Genomic DNA, 22,492 nt, shown 5'->3' on the forward strand with positions numbered 1-22,492 from the left:
AACACGAAGCTGACGTTGTTTACTGTTCTATTCTTGTGGATAACAAGAATCCTAGTACAGAGAAAAACTTTCACCAAACATCTCTTTCAAAATAACACTGCAATGTTGACTTGGGATTTTTATGGTTGGGGCCACTACACTTCGCTATGTTCAAGACCACAATTCTCTCAGCCTAGTTATTCTTACCTGGTCTGCGGTGGAGCCAATGGAACGCGTTTTCTTTACAGGTCCAGGGGGACCATCCACGAACTGTCGGCTATTTGAGCGCTAGAAATGGGGCAAAACCCAAGAACTTTAGTGCCAGATAGGAGATCTGAAGCACAAAAAATAAAATTATTCAATCAGACAACTTGGATGCAAGTCCTAGGTACCAGCGCTGCAGGAAATAACAAACAATGTGCACTCTCTCACAGCCTATTTCCACAAAAAGGCCTTCAGTGCCCTAGAAGAACAACCAAGCTTTGGAAAAATTTAGATGGCAGCACCAGAAAAAGTAGAGTGTAATCCTATCTAAGGACATGAAGTCCTAGAAACATATTAAGGACCCTAAACAAGCACAGATAGATCTCTGTATATCCCATTACACACATATTTCATCTGAAACTTAGAGCACAAAAGTTCTGCATAAAAATTCATATGACATCTCAAAACAAACTTAAATAGATCCTTTCCCTCTCCATGAATGAACTTAAATCAGCTCAGAATAGTGAAACAGACAGGACAGGATTCTGTCTTGAGTTTACTACCTCAGGGACGATCAATACTGCCCCCGCCCCCAACATGGATTCACTTGTAATATGTGTTTAACATCAGCTAGAGCAACATGTCAGGAATGTAACACAACGGCAACATTTCTGAGAAAACTCTTTTATTGCTTCTAAGTAAAAACAGACACACAAACCCAAAAGTAAACAAAACCATACATACCCTCTTTTCTCTCTTCTTCAGTTTAAAAGTCTTTACCAAAGAAGAATCCCAATCCTGTTGACAATTGTACTGTATTAATATCCTTCTTTGGTTAGGCCTCCCCTAAACCCTATGCAAATACATTTACAGAAAATTTTAAAAACCTCCTGAGTCTGAGTATCTAACTCACAATTCTCAAATGTTATAGCCATAGGGCTGTGGTAAGTGAACATGCCTTCTTTCCAAAATTGAAGCTATTATAATAGAATCAGGAATCAATACCACAGAGGCAAGAAAAGGTTAAAGAATTAACTTCTGTCGTGATTATCTTCAGTACCTGGTCCTTTGTTTCTGATTATTTTTGTAATTAGTTTTAGAACTCACAGAATGGTGGGCACTATACTAATGGTTCAGATGTGATCCTTGCTCATTAGGGACTGCTACCATCTAATCTGATGTTCTGTACAATGTAGCCACTTTAAAAGTTCTAGTTTAGGATTCACATCTCTCAATCATCCCTCCTCCTTGGGCCCTAAAAAAGTATTCATTTGTCTTTCACTGTGGTCTAGTTTCACTTCACTCACTCACTCTATTTTTGCATTCATCTTTAGTAGCTACCTATGACCTCCTGACCCTGATAGTCTCTGAAAACACAAAACCCCTAAACAGTTGTATATATTATAGCTTAGCTAAATAAATTTATCCTTTCCAACTTATGGTCAAGTAATTTAGGTACTGGTTGTCTGATTCAGCCTCAGTTACAAGAGATATTACACCATAGGTCTAGCTCTAAAAGCAGCTAGAAATATATTCTAGTTTTATTACAAATCCCAAACTGTGTCATTCCTTATTCCCAAAAGGTGATACCTAATATTAATATCTACAAAAGAGCAATTACTGCCCTAGTCAAACTCTGAATTTGGACAGAAAACTCTCAGCCTAGTAACAAGTAGTTGTCATTTCTTTTGCTATCATCAAATGACCAACTACCAATAACCTCCTGATTTATTGTTTAGTTTGCTAGCTTTCCACCAGTCAAATAGGAAAGCTACACAAACCAATAAGTTGCAAGTCTCTGGAACAAAGACTGAATATCAGGGTATGACCTTTTATGCAGAAACATCACCATACATTACAAGAAGGGTGCTGCCCCACAACAGCAGGGTAACAAAGAGCTCAGACAGGTGAACCACTGCTCATCAAGGTATTATCTAGTGCCTGGAAACTTTCATCAGCCTTTGGGCTAAAGTTCCAAGGCATTGGTTTCCTTCTAATTGTGAAGTATGACTAAGTTTTCCTCAAGAACCAATTTAATGTAGAAATAAGGCACACGTCTACTCAAGAGCAGCAAATAAAGCCTGGCTGGATAGAGTCTTGATAATTTTTTTTCCCCCCTAGCTGGGGTTTTAAAAAGTCAAGATGTAATAATCAATTAGTACAGGCAGCTCACAGATTCGTTAAATAAATTTAACCTCATGCCAAATCCTAAATTCTATATTCTCACTTCCAAAGGCTAAATATATGCCAATCTCTTACAAGCTTGTGTGTATTTATATTTTTAAAAGCTAGTCAGTATCTATAACATATCAACTAATAAAATAGTAATAAGGGAATTTCAGAAGAGAGGACAGAAGAGAGATTCCTGACGGAGCAGGGTTAAGAAAAAGAGATAATTCTCAGAAATCAAGTGTTCATTACCAGGGATTCATCGGTCTTGTCAAAGCTGATATCGGATAAAATGGAACCAGATTCATCAATGGTTGACAGTCTAGATGAGTGAAATAGTAGTTAGAAACAAGACTGTGCAAAGTAAAATCCACCAACACCAGAAAAAGTCACACTAGTCAGGTAACATCAGCAATTTCACAGCAGCATCTTCCCTGTGGAGATAACTACAAGCTCAAACCCTAGCTGTGTTGAGCTGCTTTTTATGGTTTTCCAGGGAGACTGTGTATGTATGTGTGTTTGTGTGTGTGTGCACACACGAGCACACATGCAGCGCAGTTGCTATTTCAGCAAAGGTCTCATAACTGCAGTTTAAAGTTAGTCAGGGGTATAGGTGCTATTTCCTGCTGAGTCTATACTACAGGCTGCTAAAACGTCACAGGCAGAAGAGTGAAGTTCAGTTTGATCCCAACTGTGGTTGTTTTCTACAAGAGAGAGAATTACCCAGCATTAGCTTTTTAAGAAATTAAGCCTGTACATCTTCTTAGTTATAAAGATTCCCCATAAAACAACCAGACAACAAAATAAATAGCTCAGAGTGCTGACCATTCCCTACGTATCGCATTGGGGGTGTTAATTCAAAGCCTGGTTGGGACTATTCTAAATTGTGATGCAGTAGAACCAAAATTATTGTCTGGGCTTGGCTCTCAGAGGGTCTTTCTAAACCAGAACTACGAGAGCTCTCTAGAGAGTAAACACTGGAAGTATTGCTGAACTGCCACTTCCACCTTTAGGTTTCTTAGCAATGTGCAGGATTATTGATGTTGGTGCAATTGTGCACCAACGTCAAAGTTTACCCTTAATGAAAAAACCTAAGACAAAAAAATAAAACCGGAAGCCCCTGCACCTTTATTTCCCACCCACCCTTCCTCCAAAGTCTTTTTGTTTTATTTAGCACACATTCCAAAAGCAGTATATTTAAGAGTTTAGATAATAAGAACTTATTAGAGCTGTGTTCCTTGTGATCAGATAACAGATGCAGTTCCCCCACCTTTTGTTCCCAGCATTGCCACTGGCTGGTTGGCCTCTGTTGAGAAAAGCCAGAGCTGATTTTTGCTCTTCACTTAGTTGAATGCTGCCAGATGTGTCACACATGAGCATCTCTCGAATCAGCTGAATCTGTCTTTCCTACAGACCAAAGCAGAGTAAAACATCCTAACTAACCAGGAGAGAAAGCTTCACCTTAAATTTATGGGACAAGCAAACCAGAAGACATTAAAATACAGCATTATGCAAATGAGCCTTCAGGAAGGCTGCTACACCAATAGCATATTAATTCACATCAAGCCCAGATTGCGTCTCTGATTTCTGACTGGTAAAATGAACTCTATCTAGAATAGTGAGGTTTCTGCTACAAGACTTTTGGATCAAACCGCTAATTCAAGAAAAGAGAGGACTGCAAAATCAGAGTCCCAAAATAGATTTCACAGAGCAAAAACACTTTAGTGTCATCTTATCAGGACAATTATTGGCTTCTACAGATCAAAGCAGCCACCCACCTTTCTAAATGGTGGAGCAAAATGCATTAAAATGGATACAAAGCTGTGATGCACTGGAACCAGACGATTTGAGCTTACTGAGGCATCTAACAGTATACCAAGATGGATTAGTCCCTCCTAGTAAGGGCTTCCTTTGTACCATGACCCACTCTGGTACATCAAAATGACAGTGCCCTACGTCCCAGTGTTCATATTGGTTGAACATAGCGAGCCCTTTATCCTAAATTAAGAGCCGCAATAAAGACTTAAGAATTGTCCTGCTTATATCAATGACAAAGTACTAGCTGTTACTATCTTACATGAGGATGTTCTAGGTAGCACTTATTATCAACAATAAGAAATAGATCAAATATGCTAGGATCTCCCTGCCTTTCCCCCTAATTCTTTAAATTCTCATTTGAAATCTGTATATTAAGTAAACGTTTAAGAGCTAAAGGAGAAAAAATTTTAAAAATTTAAATTTCAACCTATGAAAAATAGTATTTCTGGTTGCAATTTCAGCTCCAATCATGGACAAACTGCTTCTAATTCTTTAATGAAGAAGAAACAGGGCACCCCCACTGTCACAGTGCTAGCAGAAAAACAATACACACCAGCTTTTCACAGTCAGCCTCAGCTCGCTGTCTCCGTTTGATCTCTACATCCACCTGATTGCGTGCATGTTTCAGTTTAACATCCAGAGCACTACGCTCAGTCTCTGCTTTCATCAAAAGATCCTTGTATTTGCCCAACTCGTGGTCTGTTCTCTGCCACTTTTTACGAAAATCTTCAAAGTCCTTTGCCAACTGGATAAATTCTAAGAAAAGGGGGAAACTTTAATAATTCAAGCACCAAACAGAGTATAAATGCTGTAATAAATGAGTCCTCCAGTTAGTTTTACTCCAAATGCATAATTAAGGGACTAGCTGAATTATGAGCAAATCCAGCTGAAAATAACCAGGAGCAGATCCTTGATATATGTTCATCACTCTGGTCAAGAGTTTTGTGGGGAGCAACTCCTATTCCAATAGGCCACTTACTTTTGGCTTAGCCAGTGGCATCTGCTATGAAATAAGTAACTCATTAGTCACCTGGCTCCAGATGTAACACTAACAGTGAAAGCTCCTGAACAGAAGGCAATCAAAGGAGGATACCTTTGGGGCAGCTGTTATGCACCAGGACAGTTAGGCCATAAAACAAAAACACCCTCCTTTAGAGTCACATGTTGCTGCACCAAAGAGGCGTTAAACAGCAAATTCAAATGTAACTGCTGTAATATGCTCCAGTAGATGTAGATTAATATTACAGATGTCTAGGCCTGCAATCGCATTCAGCTGTATAATTATACAAATATTGATTTGAAAGTAAAGAGCCAATTTGCTTCTGCTGTTTAACACAGCCCTGAAGGGTATGTAAACATTCCAGTTGGAAAGACACAGGACGAGAAGATCATACTAGCTTTGGATGACTCACTGATAAGAGGAATGTGGACTCTCTTCAAATGTTTGCAAAGGAAGCATCGCTTCCAAGGCAGCACCTCAAAGCATAACAACTCTGGTGGCATCCATTCTTATCACCTGCAAAGACTACTGCAAAGACAATTCTACAATGCCTTACTGTTCTAGTTAACCTCAATGTATCTCTAAGCCATCATTCCACCAGCATCATGGAGGAACCTTCCAAGGTGTACATCTGCTGCTGGTCAAATTAACCCAGTTTACAGTGGAAACTAGGCCAAATTCACACAAAGCTAGCAGATTCTCTGGTAATAAGGGAGCCTTTCCTATTTGAATTTAACGTAAGAGCATAGAAATAATATAATGCTTTTTTAAAGCAATTTTAATTATTTGACCAAATTTCAAACTTACAAATTAGGATAACAATTCAATCTAGAGAAACTGATTCTGACACACAAGGAAACAAGTTTTTAGTAAACAACAGATTCTAGCTAAGCAGGATATTATGACCTAGTTATCTTAGATAATACAAATATCAAGGATCTCAAAAAGTAAAATATATTATTACAATTGAAATAGTTGTAAATGATATACTGGTTTAGTTAACAGTTTAGAACACATTACTAAGGGGCTTTTTTCTCCTTAACTGAAAAAGAAAACAATATATCCTTTTGCAACTTTAAATATTTCAAAATTATAGATTCACAAAGAGAAAGTTTAAAAACAAGAGCTGGTTCTTAGTCATATTTTACTCTCACGATTCACCAAGCAAAGAACTTATTGTTTGCATATTTTTCAATGTATGTAATACTTCCCTTTTTCAAAAATAAAGAACAGGAAACACACTTTCCATAGTCTAAAAGCTTTCTAGTTCTACACTGCGGTCAATGTTTCTAAATATAGTGCTGCCTACACACTCAACTATTTCCTGAATTGAAAAACAATTTAAGAATGAAAAGATTTTCACTTGACCTAATTTGCTGGTTAGCTTGTTCTTTAGGATACTCCTTGAAAAGTCTTATTTGGGGTTTAATTCCCATTCATTGTTAAATGGCATATGTTACAGATCTAACTGAATCGGACAACAGAACTGAAACCAAATAAAGTATCAGTTCATTTAAAGGAAGGCATTCCTATTTTAATACAAATGATTAAATGCTTGTTTATATTAGACCAAAACCAGAGCATTTGCATACATGACTAAGATATTACTGTACAAAAAAACAGAAAGGAATGAAGTTATATGATGAAAAGCAAGAGTAAGGAGTCAGGGGACAATTAGGCATGGGAAGAATTCCTAGGCTCTAAGAAGATAACAGACTAGAGTGGTTGCAGAAAAGGAGATTCTAGAGTCCAGAAGACATTAAGTCATTTTAGTTCCTCAAAGGGCAACATACCAAGTTAGGGATTCAGAGCGGGTACAAAATGTACCTCTACTTTGTAACAGAAATTAAGGAAAGACAGAAATTTACTTATAAAATAAAGGTTCCTGTAAGAATAAATATCTTGTATTTTTACGGCATATTTTTTCCATAGGTATTTTCACAACCTAGTATCTCATTTATCTCCAAATCCTTGTGGCAAAATTCCTATCTCACAGACAGAAATAACAGTTAAAAGCCAGCACTAGTTACTAAGACTCCAAACCTCAAATTCCTCCCTCTGCCCCCACATGCCATCAGCTGCTTCCTCCTAGAGATCTTAGTATCACAGCCTCTTCTGCCCATTTCCATACTCACAATCATCGCTCCAGTTAGGGCTCCCTAATGCCTCTTTCCTGAGCTAGGGCAAACACCTAATCAGCCTCTCAGCCTCCACCTCTAATGCAGCCACCACCTCTGGCAGGGTAACTTTCCAAAAGCACGGCTATGATTAAGTCATTCCCCACTTACCCTTATTTACCTCACATCCAACACCCTTTTGCCTCCACTCAGAAGTCTCCCTTAACACTCAATGACCTCTTTTACCTCTGTCTGTTGGGATCCTACCCTATATCCAATTGAAGGCTCAAGTCAAACCCTAGTTTTTTCCATGAAGTCATTTAGTCATCCCTTTCCCTCTACATGTGCTAGAAGTTGTGATAGGTTCTCACTGAATATGGGCTGAGTGAACCTGAATTTTAAGATCTCTTCCCCACTGGACTCCAAAACAATCTGTCTTCTGAGATGATGTGACCTCAAAGAAAAGCCTAATTAGTATGCCATCATGGTTACTGAGTTGGTACCAGATGACAAGGTCATGCAACAGTTATTAGAGAAAAGAGAATATTGTTTTGAAAGGGCTGTAAGTAAATGAAAGCTATTAAAAGCATGAATCAAATTAAAGAAAGCACTGAATGGCACAAGCAACACACTATAGTAAGTACTATGAAGATTTTTAAGACTTAGTTCTTGCATTACTTTTATACCAATGAGACTGACTTAGCAGCAACACCCACTGAATTAGATATTCATGAAAATCTGAAATAGGAGAGGATGGTAACACAAAGAAAATCCAGTAAAGAATAATTCCCTTAGATCGCGTAAGTCAGAGCTATCGGCTCCACCTTTCTTTGTCACTAATCTACTTCCCAGAAGATTGATTCCATCACCACCTCCTTTGCCTCCCTAGCTCTCCACCCAACCTCAAACCTTTATTACTAAGCATCAAATATATGAAGTAGGTGAAAGCAGATGGATTGTCCTTCCTTCAAAAAGAAATTATGTCATTTTTCTCCTTTCCAATTGAAAATGTTTTATAGGACACAGGGAAAACCCCAGATAAAAAATGTACACGACTATTCCTCTAATGAAAAAAGCAACATCCTTAGAAATTCAATAGATTTTGCCCAGTTTGTTATACAAAAATGAAATCGGCAACTAATGCCAACTATTTAGTGAAAAGAGAACCTTAATAATGAAAAAATCTGGGTAAAACCCATTTAAAAATAACTACAGGAAAAAAAAAAGTGACCATTTAGAATCCGTGTCCATGAAGCTTTGACCACAAATAACTGACCATTGTTTTTTTTTTAGGTAACTCAAAATGAAAAACAATTTTAGGGTTGGAACACACTTAGGCTATGTAGAAAGCCCAAATCTGAAATCTGTTTTTTCTCTCCTCACAGGCCATCTCAGAATGACTTACGGAGTTCATTTCCTTCACTGAGAATCTCCACCCGGCGTACAAGCTGCTCAAACAGATTCCGCATATTCAGCATCGTAGTATCCATCTTCCTGCCAAGAAATCAAATATACATTAGGGGTCCTGCCATCTCCCCCAGACAAAAGATTCAGTAGCAATCCAGCACAGTGATCAGTGACTAACATCTGGACTCATCCATGTGTAAGCTACCACTATGAGAATCTCAAGTCAACAACTGATGTTTTGTGTAATCCTTATTATAAAAACAAAGTTAGAATGTTTAAGACTCATTTGAAAATTACAAAAGCATTTCAGTCCCCTGAATGTAACACCCCTTGCTGCCTACTTCTTTTCCTCCACTCTACAATCACTTTGGAGCTGAGAAGAAAGCAATTAGGGACAAGTGTGTTAGTTTATTACTAGGTGATCAACTACTTAGTTGAGCCTAATGATTAATATAACATTTTTGCCACTTTAATCCTGCTGTACTTTGAAGACTTTCAATGTAACCTGAAAGGTTTATTTTTAATTTCATTTTTAGCTAGGACCCATGTGGCAACTGCCTTTTAAAATGCAGGACATGGTCAGCACATTTCCTACCAACGGCACAGATGACGTCACACGAGCGATTAAGTGGGGAAATCGCCAGCTCAGCAGCACAAGAATTATTTCTGTAATGCAGGGCTCTCTGCTGGACTGCATGCAGGGACTATGTCTAATAAATTTGTACTAAGTATAGGCAAAGGATTATGTTGTACCACATTCTGGCATCAAGGAGACAATACACCACCTTCACAGCTAGAAGGGCAAAGGAAAAATCATTTGCTACTGTGTTCTGTAATAGTGAATTTCAAGCTTCATATTTCCCCCCTAAAGACTTGCTGATATTACATTAAAAATGGTGTCCTTACAGGCAGTTCTGTTCCAAATAGACTTTAACTGGGAACACTTTGAGGAAGTAAGATCTTAACAGTTGAGAAACAAAGACATCAGTGCAATGTTATGAAAATTATCAAGGAAATGAAATTAAAAAATCAAATTTCATTTGAAAACTGAACGTCCTCCGAAACACCATTAAAGGATTCTTCTTATGTTCTCCTAATCATCCCTTGAATGTTCTAGTCCAGGTCCTCTTTCATGCATCTAAATAAAATTTTAAGAACTCTTTTATGAAGGATTAGTGACTTTACAGTGTTTGTAACATTGTACTATAAGCTATAAAGGCAAGAAAGGGGAGGGAAAACCAAAGGAAAAAGGAATATATAAACATTAAGATATTTTCTATTAAATGCTACAGAATTACTCATTTGTACTTGTATGATGATTGCTCTAATAGCAAAAAAGCTTTCAATTCCAAGCTTGGATGCAATATATACCTGAATCAGGGCCGGAAACCAAGATTTTCAAACGGCAATGTATCTGTTCCAAGCTACATAATAATCACAGCAAGCTGCTAAGCAACCAGACCGACAAATTTATTACAAAGCTCTTTCTCTAAACTAGAAACAAAACTAAAAGACTAGTATTAAAACTGGTAGGAAAAGATGCAGAAGTCACAGAGATGCCCATGGGTTTTAACAATATGACCAAAAAAAGGCAAATACATCTCTGTGCTACAGGACAGAAAACAGGGATAGGGCGTTCAGTAGCCTATTCAAATGATGAATTCCTTTGGCTCCCAATAAAAATCAAAGTCGGTGGTCAGTTTTAATATGGGGTTATTATTCGTGTCTATCATCTCTTCCCTCATCTGTATAATCTGACATTGTACAACAGTGAGCTCAGTACACAGAAAAACTTCTACTTCACTAGGAATGCAGAAAAGATTCAATCCCTGGGTTGGGAAGATTCCCCTGGAGGAGGAAATAGCAATCCCCACCAGTATTCTAGCCTGGGAAATCCCATGGACAGAGGAGCCTGGCGGGCTACAGTCCATGGGGTTGCAAAGAGTCAAACACGACTGAGCACACAAGCAGAAAAGGAAAATTCGACAGTGCAACTAGAATACCGAAAACTGGTTATTAAAAAAAAAAATCAGAGGACTTTTACGACTTAAATGACAACAATCTGATTCTCTGTCCCCTTTAAGAGAAATTCTTTATTTTCTCAAGTTCCTCTATTCTTGTTTCACTATTTTCTTGTGTACACCACTCCCTAGAGTGAGCACTGTGTGGAGGTACTTTCTTGAAAACACAACTTGATTCCTGAAAAGACTAAAGACACAGAGTACCTACTTGGGGACATCTCACCGTAGTAACTGTGATCTCACACAACTACCCCAATCTACATTGTTCTCCTAACAGGATGCCTAGTACCTAGGAGACAGCTGTTTGAATGTATCCAACTACCCCATTTGAGTCATTGCATAGCTACAGACAGCCCCCCCATTTCTCTCTCTGGCCCTCAGCTCTCCCTCCGCCGACTCAATCCTATAGCTCTCAATTCGGGATGACTTGGATGCCGAGCTTGATTTTGAAAACATCCTTCCCTCACATATATTATCAACTACTCTACCCACTGACCTACCCTGGTCCTCCTCCTCCTGACATCAAACTTTGATTTTCTTATTTTTATCATTCTCCCAGTCACTCAGTTTCAAACCTCAGAGTCACCTTAAGTTACTCCCTTTCTTACAAATATAGTCACCGAACTTTGTGGATTCTTCTCTTATGCATGTTACAGCCAGCCCCTCAACACATGCAGGTCATTAACATTCACTTCAACTGACCTCTCTGGTCCCAATCTTTCCTCAACTGCTTTGCTCACGTGGCACATTCATCTTGTACTCTATTTTAACTTCACCAGCTATGTCCCAGCTAGACTCTAAATTTGAAAGGAGAAACCTTACATTTGGAACTAAATTGCAAAGGCTCAGTATTAAAAAAAAAAAAAGAAAAAAAAACACTTGATAAATTGAAGCCAGAGAACAAACTCATGAATGAATACACACACATTCCCCACATGATTTAATTGTCAAAAGCATTTCCATTCTACCTGAACATGTTTAATATACATGGAAACAAAGAAAACAGTTAAATAAAGGTGACAGAAGCCCTAGGATAAACTTTTAGTTCTTTTATTTACCTGTTGTATAACCGTGGATAAGTCACTTAAAATTCTGAAACACATCTATAAATGGGAACAAAAACACTTGCCATATTTGCCTCAAAGAATTCTACAAATTAATGGAGATAAAAGTTTTATACTGTATAAAGCAAACCTCACAATAAGACTATAGGGTATTAGAGTGGGTATAAATTTTTTGGTTTTGTTTTTGTGTGATTGTTGTTAGTTACATCCTAGAATAGTGATTAGCAAACCACAGCTGGACTTCAAATCAAAAACGGAGGAGACAGTAAAATTTGACATGGTCTAGGCTCTTAAACAAGCTCTTCTACATGAGCCTCATAGCATCTGAGAAGAGCTAGTTTTTCCTCTAAGACAGAATTACTTTGGGCAATCCAAACAGCACCAGAAAATATAATCTTCACTTTGTATGCTGGGGAACTATGTATTTTTATTTATGTTCTATAGAAGTGACTCTAAGGAATTATTTATAGATGACAAAAATATCTTTCTGTATCAGTACTAACCCTGATATCTTGACAAGTTAAAATTTACTCATTCTATTCAGTATCAACTAAAAATCGTGTTAATTTTCCTGCTGGGTCACATCTTCACCCTCATGAATACTTGTTTATTTCTCCCCCTTTATTATTTAGCTCATAGCTAGCAGATACACTAATGTGAACGGAAACACAAACAAAGTCATATTGTAGTACATTGCTGTGCAGCTGTAAAACAGCTGTCACTTTTTCACTACAGAGGCGGCTGTCTTCTGGGAAAGCTGAAATGATCCTTGTGTGTAGCAAGGAAATCAGTTTGTGGAGCACTTTAAACAAAAAGGTGCTAGAGAATCTCAGCTGTTATTGATGAGAAGCCCCAGAGGTGGAGAAGTCACTATGTTACAGATTCCCAATCTGTGAGTATCCTTAAGGGAGCAATTTGGCATCACCAGGAAAGAGTCTCAGCTTGATGTGATTGCTTTGAGTCCCCAATTTAATTTCAATCACCCAGCCAAGAGAACAGACATCATCCTTCAGAATAACAGACTATTGCAGATCTTACTGCAGGGTATCCTGGGAAAAGTCTCTATCCTCTTCTTCCTCCCCCTACAAATAACATTATTAAGAGACCTATACATCAGGTTTTAGATGCATCAAGAGTGTTAAATATTGTAAGACAAAGCAATGAGTTTTTCAGGAAAGAGTTTTGATGAAAAACATTCTCACAAACGTTACTAAATCTGAAGAGTCCCAAGAAATTAACAATACCAGTTCTCTGCTGCCAAGGAAAAACATCCCCTAAGACTGTCTCAATACTACAAAATGCTTTCATATGAAAGTTATTTCAGAACAATTCTTTTTCCCAAATGTCCAGCTTTTGCTTCACCATATCAAAGCCTCTATTCAACTGGCAGGCAGAAGGAATATCTTGAAAACAAATGTTCTCATGAGCAAGTCAACTGCAGAAAGAGTAAACAGAACATCTTCAGTCCAACATGAATGAAGATTAAAATACGGAATAAGAGGGAATTCCCTGGCAGTCCAGCAGTTAGGGCTCTGCACTTTCACTGTGGAGGGCCCAGCTATCCTGGTGGGGGAACTAGGATCCCACAAGCCCGTGCAGTACGCGCCCCCCCCACAAAAAAAAAAGCAGAACGAGACAAATTACTATTTTTCATAAAATCATTACCAGTTCATTATACTAAGTTCTCCTTTTATTCTTTTTCTTCTGTGAATTCTTTCCATTCCAAAGTGTTCCATTCTTCAGGGTCTAATGTAAGTATTATCAACTTATGGAAAGCGTTCCGTAATCATTTTAGTATAAAACAACCTCTTTATTATCTAAAACACTCATCTGGCAGATATAAAATGCTGCCTCATACTGTTAATTTTCTCTGTTCAGAAAAAAAGTAACATTTTTTAATGGTGAAACTAAAACCTCACCACCCTGAACTCAATGCACCTCCCTAAGTAATCTTTGCCCATTATGCACTCATATTTCATAGAACTGCAATCATAGATTTATATATTGTCTTACTTTTTTCTACCATGTTTCCATTAAGTTGCAAGAAGTTGATGAACATTTATTTAACTGTTCTCTTCCTTGAACATTTGGGTAATTCTGTTTACCTCTACTTAGAATTTTTCATATGGTCACTCCCTCACTTTCTTCAGGTATTTATTCAAATGTCATTTACTCATACAGGCCGCCCAAAAGCACATGAAAAGATGTTCAACATCACTAATTATTAGAGAAATGCATATCAAAATCACAATGAGGTACCACCTCACACAAGTCAGAATGGCCATCATTAAAAAGTCTGCAAATAACAAATGCTAGAGAGGGTATGGAGAAAAGGGAACCTTCCTGCGCTGTTGGCAGGATTATAAACTGGAGCAGCCACTACGGAAAAAACAGTACGGAAGGTCCTGAAAAACTAAAAACAGACTTGCCATATGATTTGGTAATCCCACTCCTGGGCATATATCCAGAAAAAAACTATGGTTTGAAAAATATATGCACCCCAATGTTCACAGCAGCACTATTTACAATAGCTATGACATGGACACGACCTAAATGCCCATCAACAGATGCATGGATAAAGAAGGGGCATGTACGGGTGTGTGTGTGTGTGTAATATATATACACATATATATACTACACGTAATATATACACACACACATATGTATATACACACACACACACAGTAGAATACTACTCAGCCCTGAATGAAATAATGCCATCTGCAGCAACATGGATGGACCTAGAGATTATCATACTAAGTGAAGGAAATCAGAAAAAGACAAATACCATATGACATTGCTTATATGTAAAATCTAAAATACAGCACAAATGAACTTATTTATGAAACAGAAATGGAAAACCAACTTATGGCAACCAAAAACGAAAGAAAGTGAAAGGAAAGTGAAGTCAGTCAGTCGTGTCCGACTCTTTGCGACCCCATAGACTGTAGCCTACCAGGTTCCTCCATCCATGGGATTCTCCAGGCAAGAACACTGGAGTGGGTTGCCATTTCCTTCTCCAATGCATGAAAGTGAAAAGTCAAAGTGAAGTCGCTCAGTAGTGTCCCACTCCTAGCGACCCCATGGACTGCAGCCCACCAGGCCCCTCCGTCCATGGGATTTTCCAGGCAAGAGTACTGTATAGCAGGACCTGTAATTATCCATAATGGAGAAAATCCATAATGGAAAAAAATATGAAAAAGAACATGATTCACTTTGCTGTAACCAGAAACTAACACAACACTGTCAATCAACTACACTTCAATTAAAAAAAACATTGTCCCATTGTTAACCACCCTTTCAAATTGCATCTTTCCCCCCAAACTCCTGCTTTACTTTGCTCAAAAAAATTTATCTACATCTAACATATTTACATATTAACTGACTTATTTGGTTTATTGTTTGTCTCCCCACTAGTTTAACGTCCAAGAAGGCAGAGATTTTTGCTCACTGATGAGTTTCTGGTGCCTAGAACAATAACTGACATTTGGCAAATGATGATAAAATATTCAATGAACGAATAAGCTGAACATCACTACGGACAGTGTTTTTCTTCAAGTGGCCATGTTCCTTAAAAATGCACTTCCAAGGCTTGGAGTACCAAGTTAGATGGTAAAAAAAATCTCTTATGACTCTTGATAAATGGTGCAAAATATTTTCTAAAAGGGCCGGACTAACGTATTCTCAACAGTGTAAAGGCCTACTATATTCACCACAGTTATCTTTCTAAGTTCTATTAGCACAAATAAGTTGCAAGCTCATTTAAAGCCAAGTAAGACTGTCTTGTACTTAATTTTGCACTGAATGCCTGTTGAATGATTAACCTATAGGAAAGGCGTGCTCCCTAAACATTTTCAATAACTCGAAAGCTCACCCACCACATTAAAGAGTACGATGACGTTTCTTTAAAAAAAAAAAGCTTATCTTCCCACCCAACCCACAATCCTATACACTCCCTCCTATAGACTCCCTCTGTAGATGAGTCTATAGGATCTAGATATGAACAGGGATCTATGTGAAAGGATAAAGTAAGGCCTTGCTGTTTCTAAGGCTGAGATTTTAATGAGAAAGGCAAATGTCATCATTTTCCGAGACTCACACAGCCCACTAGAAAGTGGGGCTCCACTCCAAGCCGCCTCGGCCTCTAGAACACCAGGGCTTTTCCCATTGAAAAAGTTTTGTTCCTCCGAAAAGAACCGTCGAAAAAGTCTTGCTACCCCACCTACTTTCTGTCTTTAAGTGAAAGCCATTTATTTGGGGTAGCTTCTGCCCTGTTGAAGTCACCATCTCAAAAAGACGCCCCCGGCTCTCCACAAAACATGGCGCCACTAAAGAACCCCCCACTCCCTAAGTAAAGCCCGCTCAGGCCGCCCGCGCCCCCGGCCGGAGGAGGGCCGCGGAGGAGGAGCTGTAGGTGCCGGCCTCCCCCTACCCCGACCCCGTGAGGGCCACAGCTCACCACCGGGGACGCCTCCCTCCCCCAAAAGACCCAGCGCCACAAACACCTCTCCTCGCAACCCCCGACACCCACCTTTTCGGGTCCGCCTGGCCCCACCCGGGCGGCCTTCTACTTCCCTCCGCGTCTCACCCAACGGCAGAACAGCACCGCGCCGCTAGGCCAGGTTTGAAATCCTGCACCAACCAATCACAGAGAAATTTATTCCTCCCGCGGTGTTTCCCCCCGCCCACGCTCTGACGCACACGCCAGGGCAACGGAGAAGGGCGGGGACACAAGAGAGGGCATGCGCATTCTGATAGAGCGAGGCCAAAGGCACCCATCTTGACTAAGGTCAACAGTTTTGGGGGTTTTCTTTCTCCCTTCGCCCCACTCCCTCCGGAACACTTTCTTGAAGGCATTCAAGATACCATGTTGACTAAAGGCAAATGATACTTTTTGAGGGCAAATTTTTCTGGGCCTGTTTTCCCCAGACCCGGAAATAGGACTTTTGGAAATTCTTAACTGAGAAGTGGATCATCTCTCCATTCAATAGGAAGAATTTCGGAAGATTTACTGAGCCGACAGTTCAGTTCAGTTCAGTCCCTCAGTCGACTCTGCGACCCCATGGACTGCAGCTCGCCAGGCCTCCCTGTCCATCACCAACTCCCGGAGTTTACTCAGACTCATGTCCGTGGAGTCGGTGATGCCATCCAACCATCTCATCCTCTGTCGTCCCCTTCTCCTCCCACCTTCAATCTTTCCCAGCATCAGGGACTTTTCAAATGAGTCAGTTTGCATCAGGTGGCCAAAGTATTGGAATTTCAGCTTCAGAATCAGTCGTTCCAATGAATATTCAGGACTGATTTCCTTTAGAATGGATTGGTTGGATCCCCTTGCAGTCCAAGGGACTCTCAAAGAGTCTTCTCCAGCTGCTGCTGCTGCTGCTGCTGCTGCTAAGTCGCTTCAGTCGTGTCCAACTCTGTGCGACCCCATAGACAGCAGCCCACCAGGCTCCGCCGTCCCTGGGATTCTCCAGGCAAGAACACTGGAGTGGGTTGCCATTGCCTTCTCCAATGCATGAAGGTAAAAAGTGAAAGTGAAGTCGCTCAGTCGTATCCGACTCTTCGCAACCCCATGGACTGCAGCGTACCAGGCTCCTCTGTCCATGGGATTTTCCAGGCAAGAGTACTGGAGTGGGGTGCCATTGACAGGCCATCAATTCTTCGGCGCTCAGCTTTCTTTATAGTCCAACTCTCACATCCATACATGACTACTGGAAAAACCATAGCTTTGACTAGGCGGACCTTTGTTGGCAAAATAATGTCTCTGCTTTTTAATATGCTGTCTAGATTGGTCATAACTTTTCTTCCAAGGAGTAAGCGTCTTTTAATTTCATGGCTGCAGTCACCATCTGCAGTGATTTTGGAGCCCCCCCAAAATAAAGTCTGTCACTGTTTCCATTGCTTCCCCATCTATTTGCCATGAAGTTATGGGACTAGATGCCATGATCTTAGTTTTCTGAATGCTGAGTTTTAAGCCACTCTCCTCTTTCACTTTCATCAAGAGACTCTTTAGTTCTTCACTTTCTGCCATAAGGGTGGTGTCATCTGCATATCTGAGATTATTGATATTTCTCCTGGCAATCTTGATTCCAGCTTGTACTTCATGCAGCCAGGATTTCTCATGATGTACTCTGCATATAAGTTAAATAAGCAGGGTGACAATATACAGCCTTGATGCACTCCTTTCCTGATTTGGAACCAGTCTGTTGTTCCATGTCCAGTTCTAACTGTTGCTTCCTGACCTGCATACAGATTTCTCAGGATACAGGTCAGGTGGTCTGGTATTTCTGTCTCTTTAAGAATTTTCCACAGTTTGTTGTGATCCACACAGTCAAAGGTTTTGGCATAGTCAAAAATGCAGAAGTAGATGTTTTTTCCAGAACTCTCTTGCTTTTTCAATGATCCAACAGATGTTGCAATTTGATCTCTGGTTCCTCTGCCTTTTCTAAATCCAGCTTGAACATCTGGAAGTTCACAGTTCACATGCTGTTGAAGCTTGGCTTGGTGAATTTTGAGCATTACTTTGCTAGCATGTGAGATGAGTGCAATTGCACAGTAGTTTGAACATTCTTTGGCATTGCCTTCCTTTGGGATTGAAATGAAAACTGACCTTTTCCAGTCCTGTGGCCACAGCTGAGTTTTCCAGATTTGCTGGCATATTGAGTGCAGTACTTTCACAGCATCATCTTTTAGGATTTGAAATAGGTGAACTGAAATTCCATCACCTCCACTAGCTTTGTTCATAGTGATGCTTCCTAAGGTCCACTTGACTTCACTTTCCAGGATGTCTGGCTCTAGGTGAGTAATCACACCATCATGGTTATCTGGGTCATGAAGATCTTTTTTGTATAGTTCTTCTGTGTATTCTTGCCACCTCTTCTTAATATCTTCTGCTTCTGTTAGGTCCCTACCATTTCTGTCCTTTATTGTGCCCATCTTTGCATGAAATGTTCCCTTGGTATCTCTAATTTTCTTGAAGAGGTCTCTAGTCTTTCCCATTATATTGTTTTCCTCTATTTCTTTGCATTGTTCGCTGAGGAAGGCTTTCTTATCTCTTCTTGCTATTCTTTGGAACTCTGCATTCAAATGGGTATATCTTTCCTTTTCTCCTTTGCCTTTTGCTTCTCTTCTTTTCACAGCTATTTGTAAGGCCTCCTCAGACAAGAGAGTTTACATTACAACCACACAGCACAGATCTCTACTGATCCTTACAACACATAATATTGTTGTTGTTCAGTCACTAAATCCTGTCCAACTCTTTGAGATACCATGAATTGCAGCATGCCAGGCTTCTCTGTCCATCACTATCTCCTTGAGTTTGCTCAAACTCGTGTCCATTGAGACAGTGATGCCATCCAACCATCTCATCCTCTGTCATCCCCTTCTCCTCTTGCCCTCAATTTTTCCCAGCATCAGGGTCTTTTTCAGTGTCAGCTTTTCACATCAGGTGGCCAAAGTATTGGAGCTTCAGCTTCAGTCCTCCCAATGAATATTCAGGGTTGATTTCCTTTTAGGATGGACTGGTTGGATCTCCTTGCAGTCAAAGGGACTCTCAAGAGTCTTCTCCAACACCACAGTTCAAAAAGCATCAATTCTTCGGCACTCAGGTTTCTTTATAGTCCAACTCTCACATCCATACATGACTACTGGAAAAACCATAGCTTTGACACATGTAATGTACGCTAGCAAAGAATGACCAGACTAGGAAGGGATGGGACTTTATCCTATAATTGACACAATGACAAGATAATAGGGCCTGGGTTGACTCTGATTATGCTTGCATTTTACATAGGTCATGTGCTCAAATGGGGGCTTCCCTGATGGCTCAGTAGTAAAGAATCCACCTGCAACGCAGGAGACTGCCTGCAGTGCAGGAAACCTGGGTTGGGAAGATCCCCTGGAGAAGGAAATGGAAACTCACTCCAGTATTCTTGCCCAGAAAATGTCATGGACAGAGGAATGTGGCAGGCTACAGTTCATAGGGTCGCAAGCCTTGGACATGACTTAGTGACTAAACCACAACCACCATGCTCAAATGGCATGGAGGTTTGTTTAGAGAGGGGAAAATCTGAAAGTAGAAAGACTTGCTTCATTGTTAGGGAGAGGACACAAGCTGAATTAGACAAGTGGCAGTGGGAATGGAAAGGAGGGGACAGGTGGCAAAGATATTCATGAAATGAAATGGATTTATTAAATGATTAGGGGTTGAGGGAGAGAAGGGGATGTACAATGACTCAGTTCTCCCCTTCTCCCCTTCACCCCTTATCCAATTACTTAAAACAAGTCTTTTTAAAAAAAATATTCTTTTATTTTTTTCTTTTATCACTTGGCTGCGCTGGGTCTTACTTGCTGGTGCCCAGGCTTCTCATTGTGGTGGCAGAGTGCAGGCTCTAGGGCACGCGGGCTCAGGAGTTGCCACTTTCGGGGTTTCTAGAGCACAGGGACTCCAGTAGCAGTGGCCTGTGAGATTCATCACCCCATGGCATGTGGAATCTTCTCAGGCCAGGGATCAAACCTGTGTCCCCTGCATCGGCAGGTGGATTCTTAACCACTGGACTACCAGAGAAGTCCTACTTCAGCGCAGTTCTTAAGTATCTCTTTGTATGTATCCACTTCTTCCTACCTTCTCCACCTTAATCCCAACTCAGTTGTCCAAGCCATCAGTGAATCTGGTTACCCTTCACTTGCATTTTTTACACCCTGAATGATCTTTTAAGAATGTAATTCTAATCATGCTTCTCTCTTGTTTAAAACCATTAATGACTTCAACTTCCTCCTCAATAAAGACCAAAATCCTTAACAAGGCTCTCCTAACCTGGCCCTGGCTTGCCCTTAGAGCTGCATTTCGTGACCGTCTGGCATTTCCAGCTCCTCTTTCCCACCGCCACAGCCTCTTCACCTGGCTAAATTTTCCTAATCCTTTGCAGCAGCTGAGATGTTTTCTGCCTTGCTCAGGGAGGTCTCCGAGGCCTAGAGCCATGCCTTTCCCTATAAGCTTCCCTAGAACGACTTCCTCCCACAGGTCAGCTCATCTTTTTCATCTTCCTGGTTCTTCTAGTCACCAACTATATGGACTTTTAGAAGCCATCTGTGCCTTTGCTCACTTGTCTAGGAATGGAAATCATAATAATACCTATTTCATAGATAAGTGAGCTGTCCATATAAAACACTTTGCACAGTTTCTGGCACACAGTGAGTGCCCAGCAAATATTCCTGATTTTACCCACAAGACCATAAACGTCCAGAGAACAGAGATTGTACTCCTCTAATTTACTGCTATAATCTCTTGCTTTTGCAGCTCCAATAAATAGTCATGTGAGGGAGCAGAGGTGCATTCAATAAGACAGTGGGAGCATTCCACCCCACCATCCAAACTCTGTGTCCCAAATGATGGGTGAGGGTTGGTGATACTGACACCCCCATTCCTCCCTTCCCCCAAAGCACCACCACACCCCTCCCATTCCATTCAACCCCCTTCCCTGCTACACCAGCCCTTGAAAATGTGTGTGTGTGTGCATATGTGTGTGTGTGTGTGTGTGTGTGTGTGTGTGTGTGTGTAGGGATGTTTTAAACCCCTTTCTTCTCAAACTGTAGTTCTCTGGGTAGGGAGGCATCCTGGAGCTGTGATGGGAAAAGCATGAGAACTGATGCCAGAAAGCACAGATTCGATTCCCGGCCCTGCCACTTATTAGAGGCGAGATGTTGGCCTGGTTATTTAATCTCTCGCATTGGGAGAGCCCCACGCACCGGGTGATTTGGAGGAACCAGCGAGGTAATAGTTGTAGAAGGGCCTCTGCCTGCTGTACCGCGCCGTCGAAGGATGCATTAGCACCGTTACGCCCGCCCTCGCCCTACCCGCTCCCCCGGCCGCCGCGGCGCGCCGGAGCCGCTAATGGGATTTATGCTAATGCGAGGACGCGGATGGCCGGTCGAGCGCGCGGCCCCGCCACCCCGGCGCCCCACCTCGAGTCGGGCGGGCCGCCTGCCCAGAAGTAGCGACCGGGGAGCCGGCACCGTCGGTCGCTGGGCAGTAGCGGGGTGGGGGGGATGGGAAGGCCGGGCGGGGCTGGAGGAGACGCGGCCCTGGCGGCGGGCCGTCTGGTTGCCGCCCAGTGTTTGTCTTCATCCTCTCCCCATTTCGGCTTTTATCTCCCAATTCCTTCTCATTTGCTCACCATCTCTACAGGTCTTACTCCCTACCTCCATTCGAGAATCACTGTTCCCTTTGTCAATTACACCAGCACGTGTGGAGCACTTACGTGTACTTAGGTGTACGGTGTACTGCGCCCTACACACGGCGCAGAGTACGGAGATGCGGAGTGTGTCCCCAGGGGTTCGGGGCGGGGGAGCAAGCCCTCTTCTGGCTGGGAATCAGGGAGGAAGAGGCATTTGAGTTGAGCTCGAGGAATGGATAGGATCCCAACGGGGAGGGGACTGGGAAGTGAAGTAGTCAGAAATGTTCAGAGAAGATGGAGAAATTAATCCAGCGTGGCGGAAGTGCAAGAATCTTGATAGGGGGTGGTAAAGGCTGGAGGGAATTTTGGTATCACAGAATAAGAGACCTTGAATACCAAGCCGTATAAGATAAGTTTAATTCTCCAGGCACTAGTGAGCCATTGAAGAGTTTTTTTTTTTTTTAGCAAATGGCAAGTGAGAACTTCTTCTTGTTCTCTAAGAGAGGCACCAAAGCATATTGGTAAAATGCATGGGCTC

At 41.0% G+C, this 22,492-nt stretch overlaps 1 protein-coding gene across 4 annotated transcripts in view; it reads right to left on the reverse strand.

The window, feature by feature from the left end:
- The window catches only part of RACGAP1 (Rac GTPase activating protein 1), a 37,160-nt gene that overhangs the window by 9,231 nt on the left and 5,437 nt on the right, over positions 1 to 22,492 (reverse strand). The window contains exons 1-8 of one of the 4 annotated variants that reach the window (XM_070370743.1): positions 16,311 to 16,400; positions 14,736 to 14,930; positions 8,693 to 8,781; positions 4,724 to 4,926; positions 3,623 to 3,759; positions 2,605 to 2,674; positions 928 to 981; positions 187 to 267 (exon numbers count right to left, since the gene is read on the reverse strand). In XM_070370743.1, coding sequence (XP_070226844.1) covers positions 187 to 267; positions 928 to 981; positions 2,605 to 2,674; positions 3,623 to 3,759; positions 4,724 to 4,926; positions 8,693 to 8,781; positions 14,736 to 14,752 — 651 coding nt within the window. In that variant the 5' untranslated portion in view covers positions 14,753 to 14,930; positions 16,311 to 16,400. Of the gene's footprint in view, positions 1 to 186; positions 268 to 927; positions 982 to 2,604; positions 2,675 to 3,622; positions 3,760 to 4,723; positions 4,927 to 8,692; positions 8,782 to 14,735; positions 14,931 to 16,310; positions 16,455 to 22,492 lie in introns of those variants that run through there. The other 3 variants (XM_070370744.1, XM_005896410.3, XM_070370742.1) reach the window with 3 other exon arrangements.

Source organism: Bos mutus, chromosome 5, assembly GCF_027580195.1.
Source record: "Bos mutus isolate GX-2022 chromosome 5, NWIPB_WYAK_1.1, whole genome shotgun sequence".
NCBI lineage: Eukaryota > Metazoa > Chordata > Mammalia > Artiodactyla > Bovidae > Bos > Bos mutus.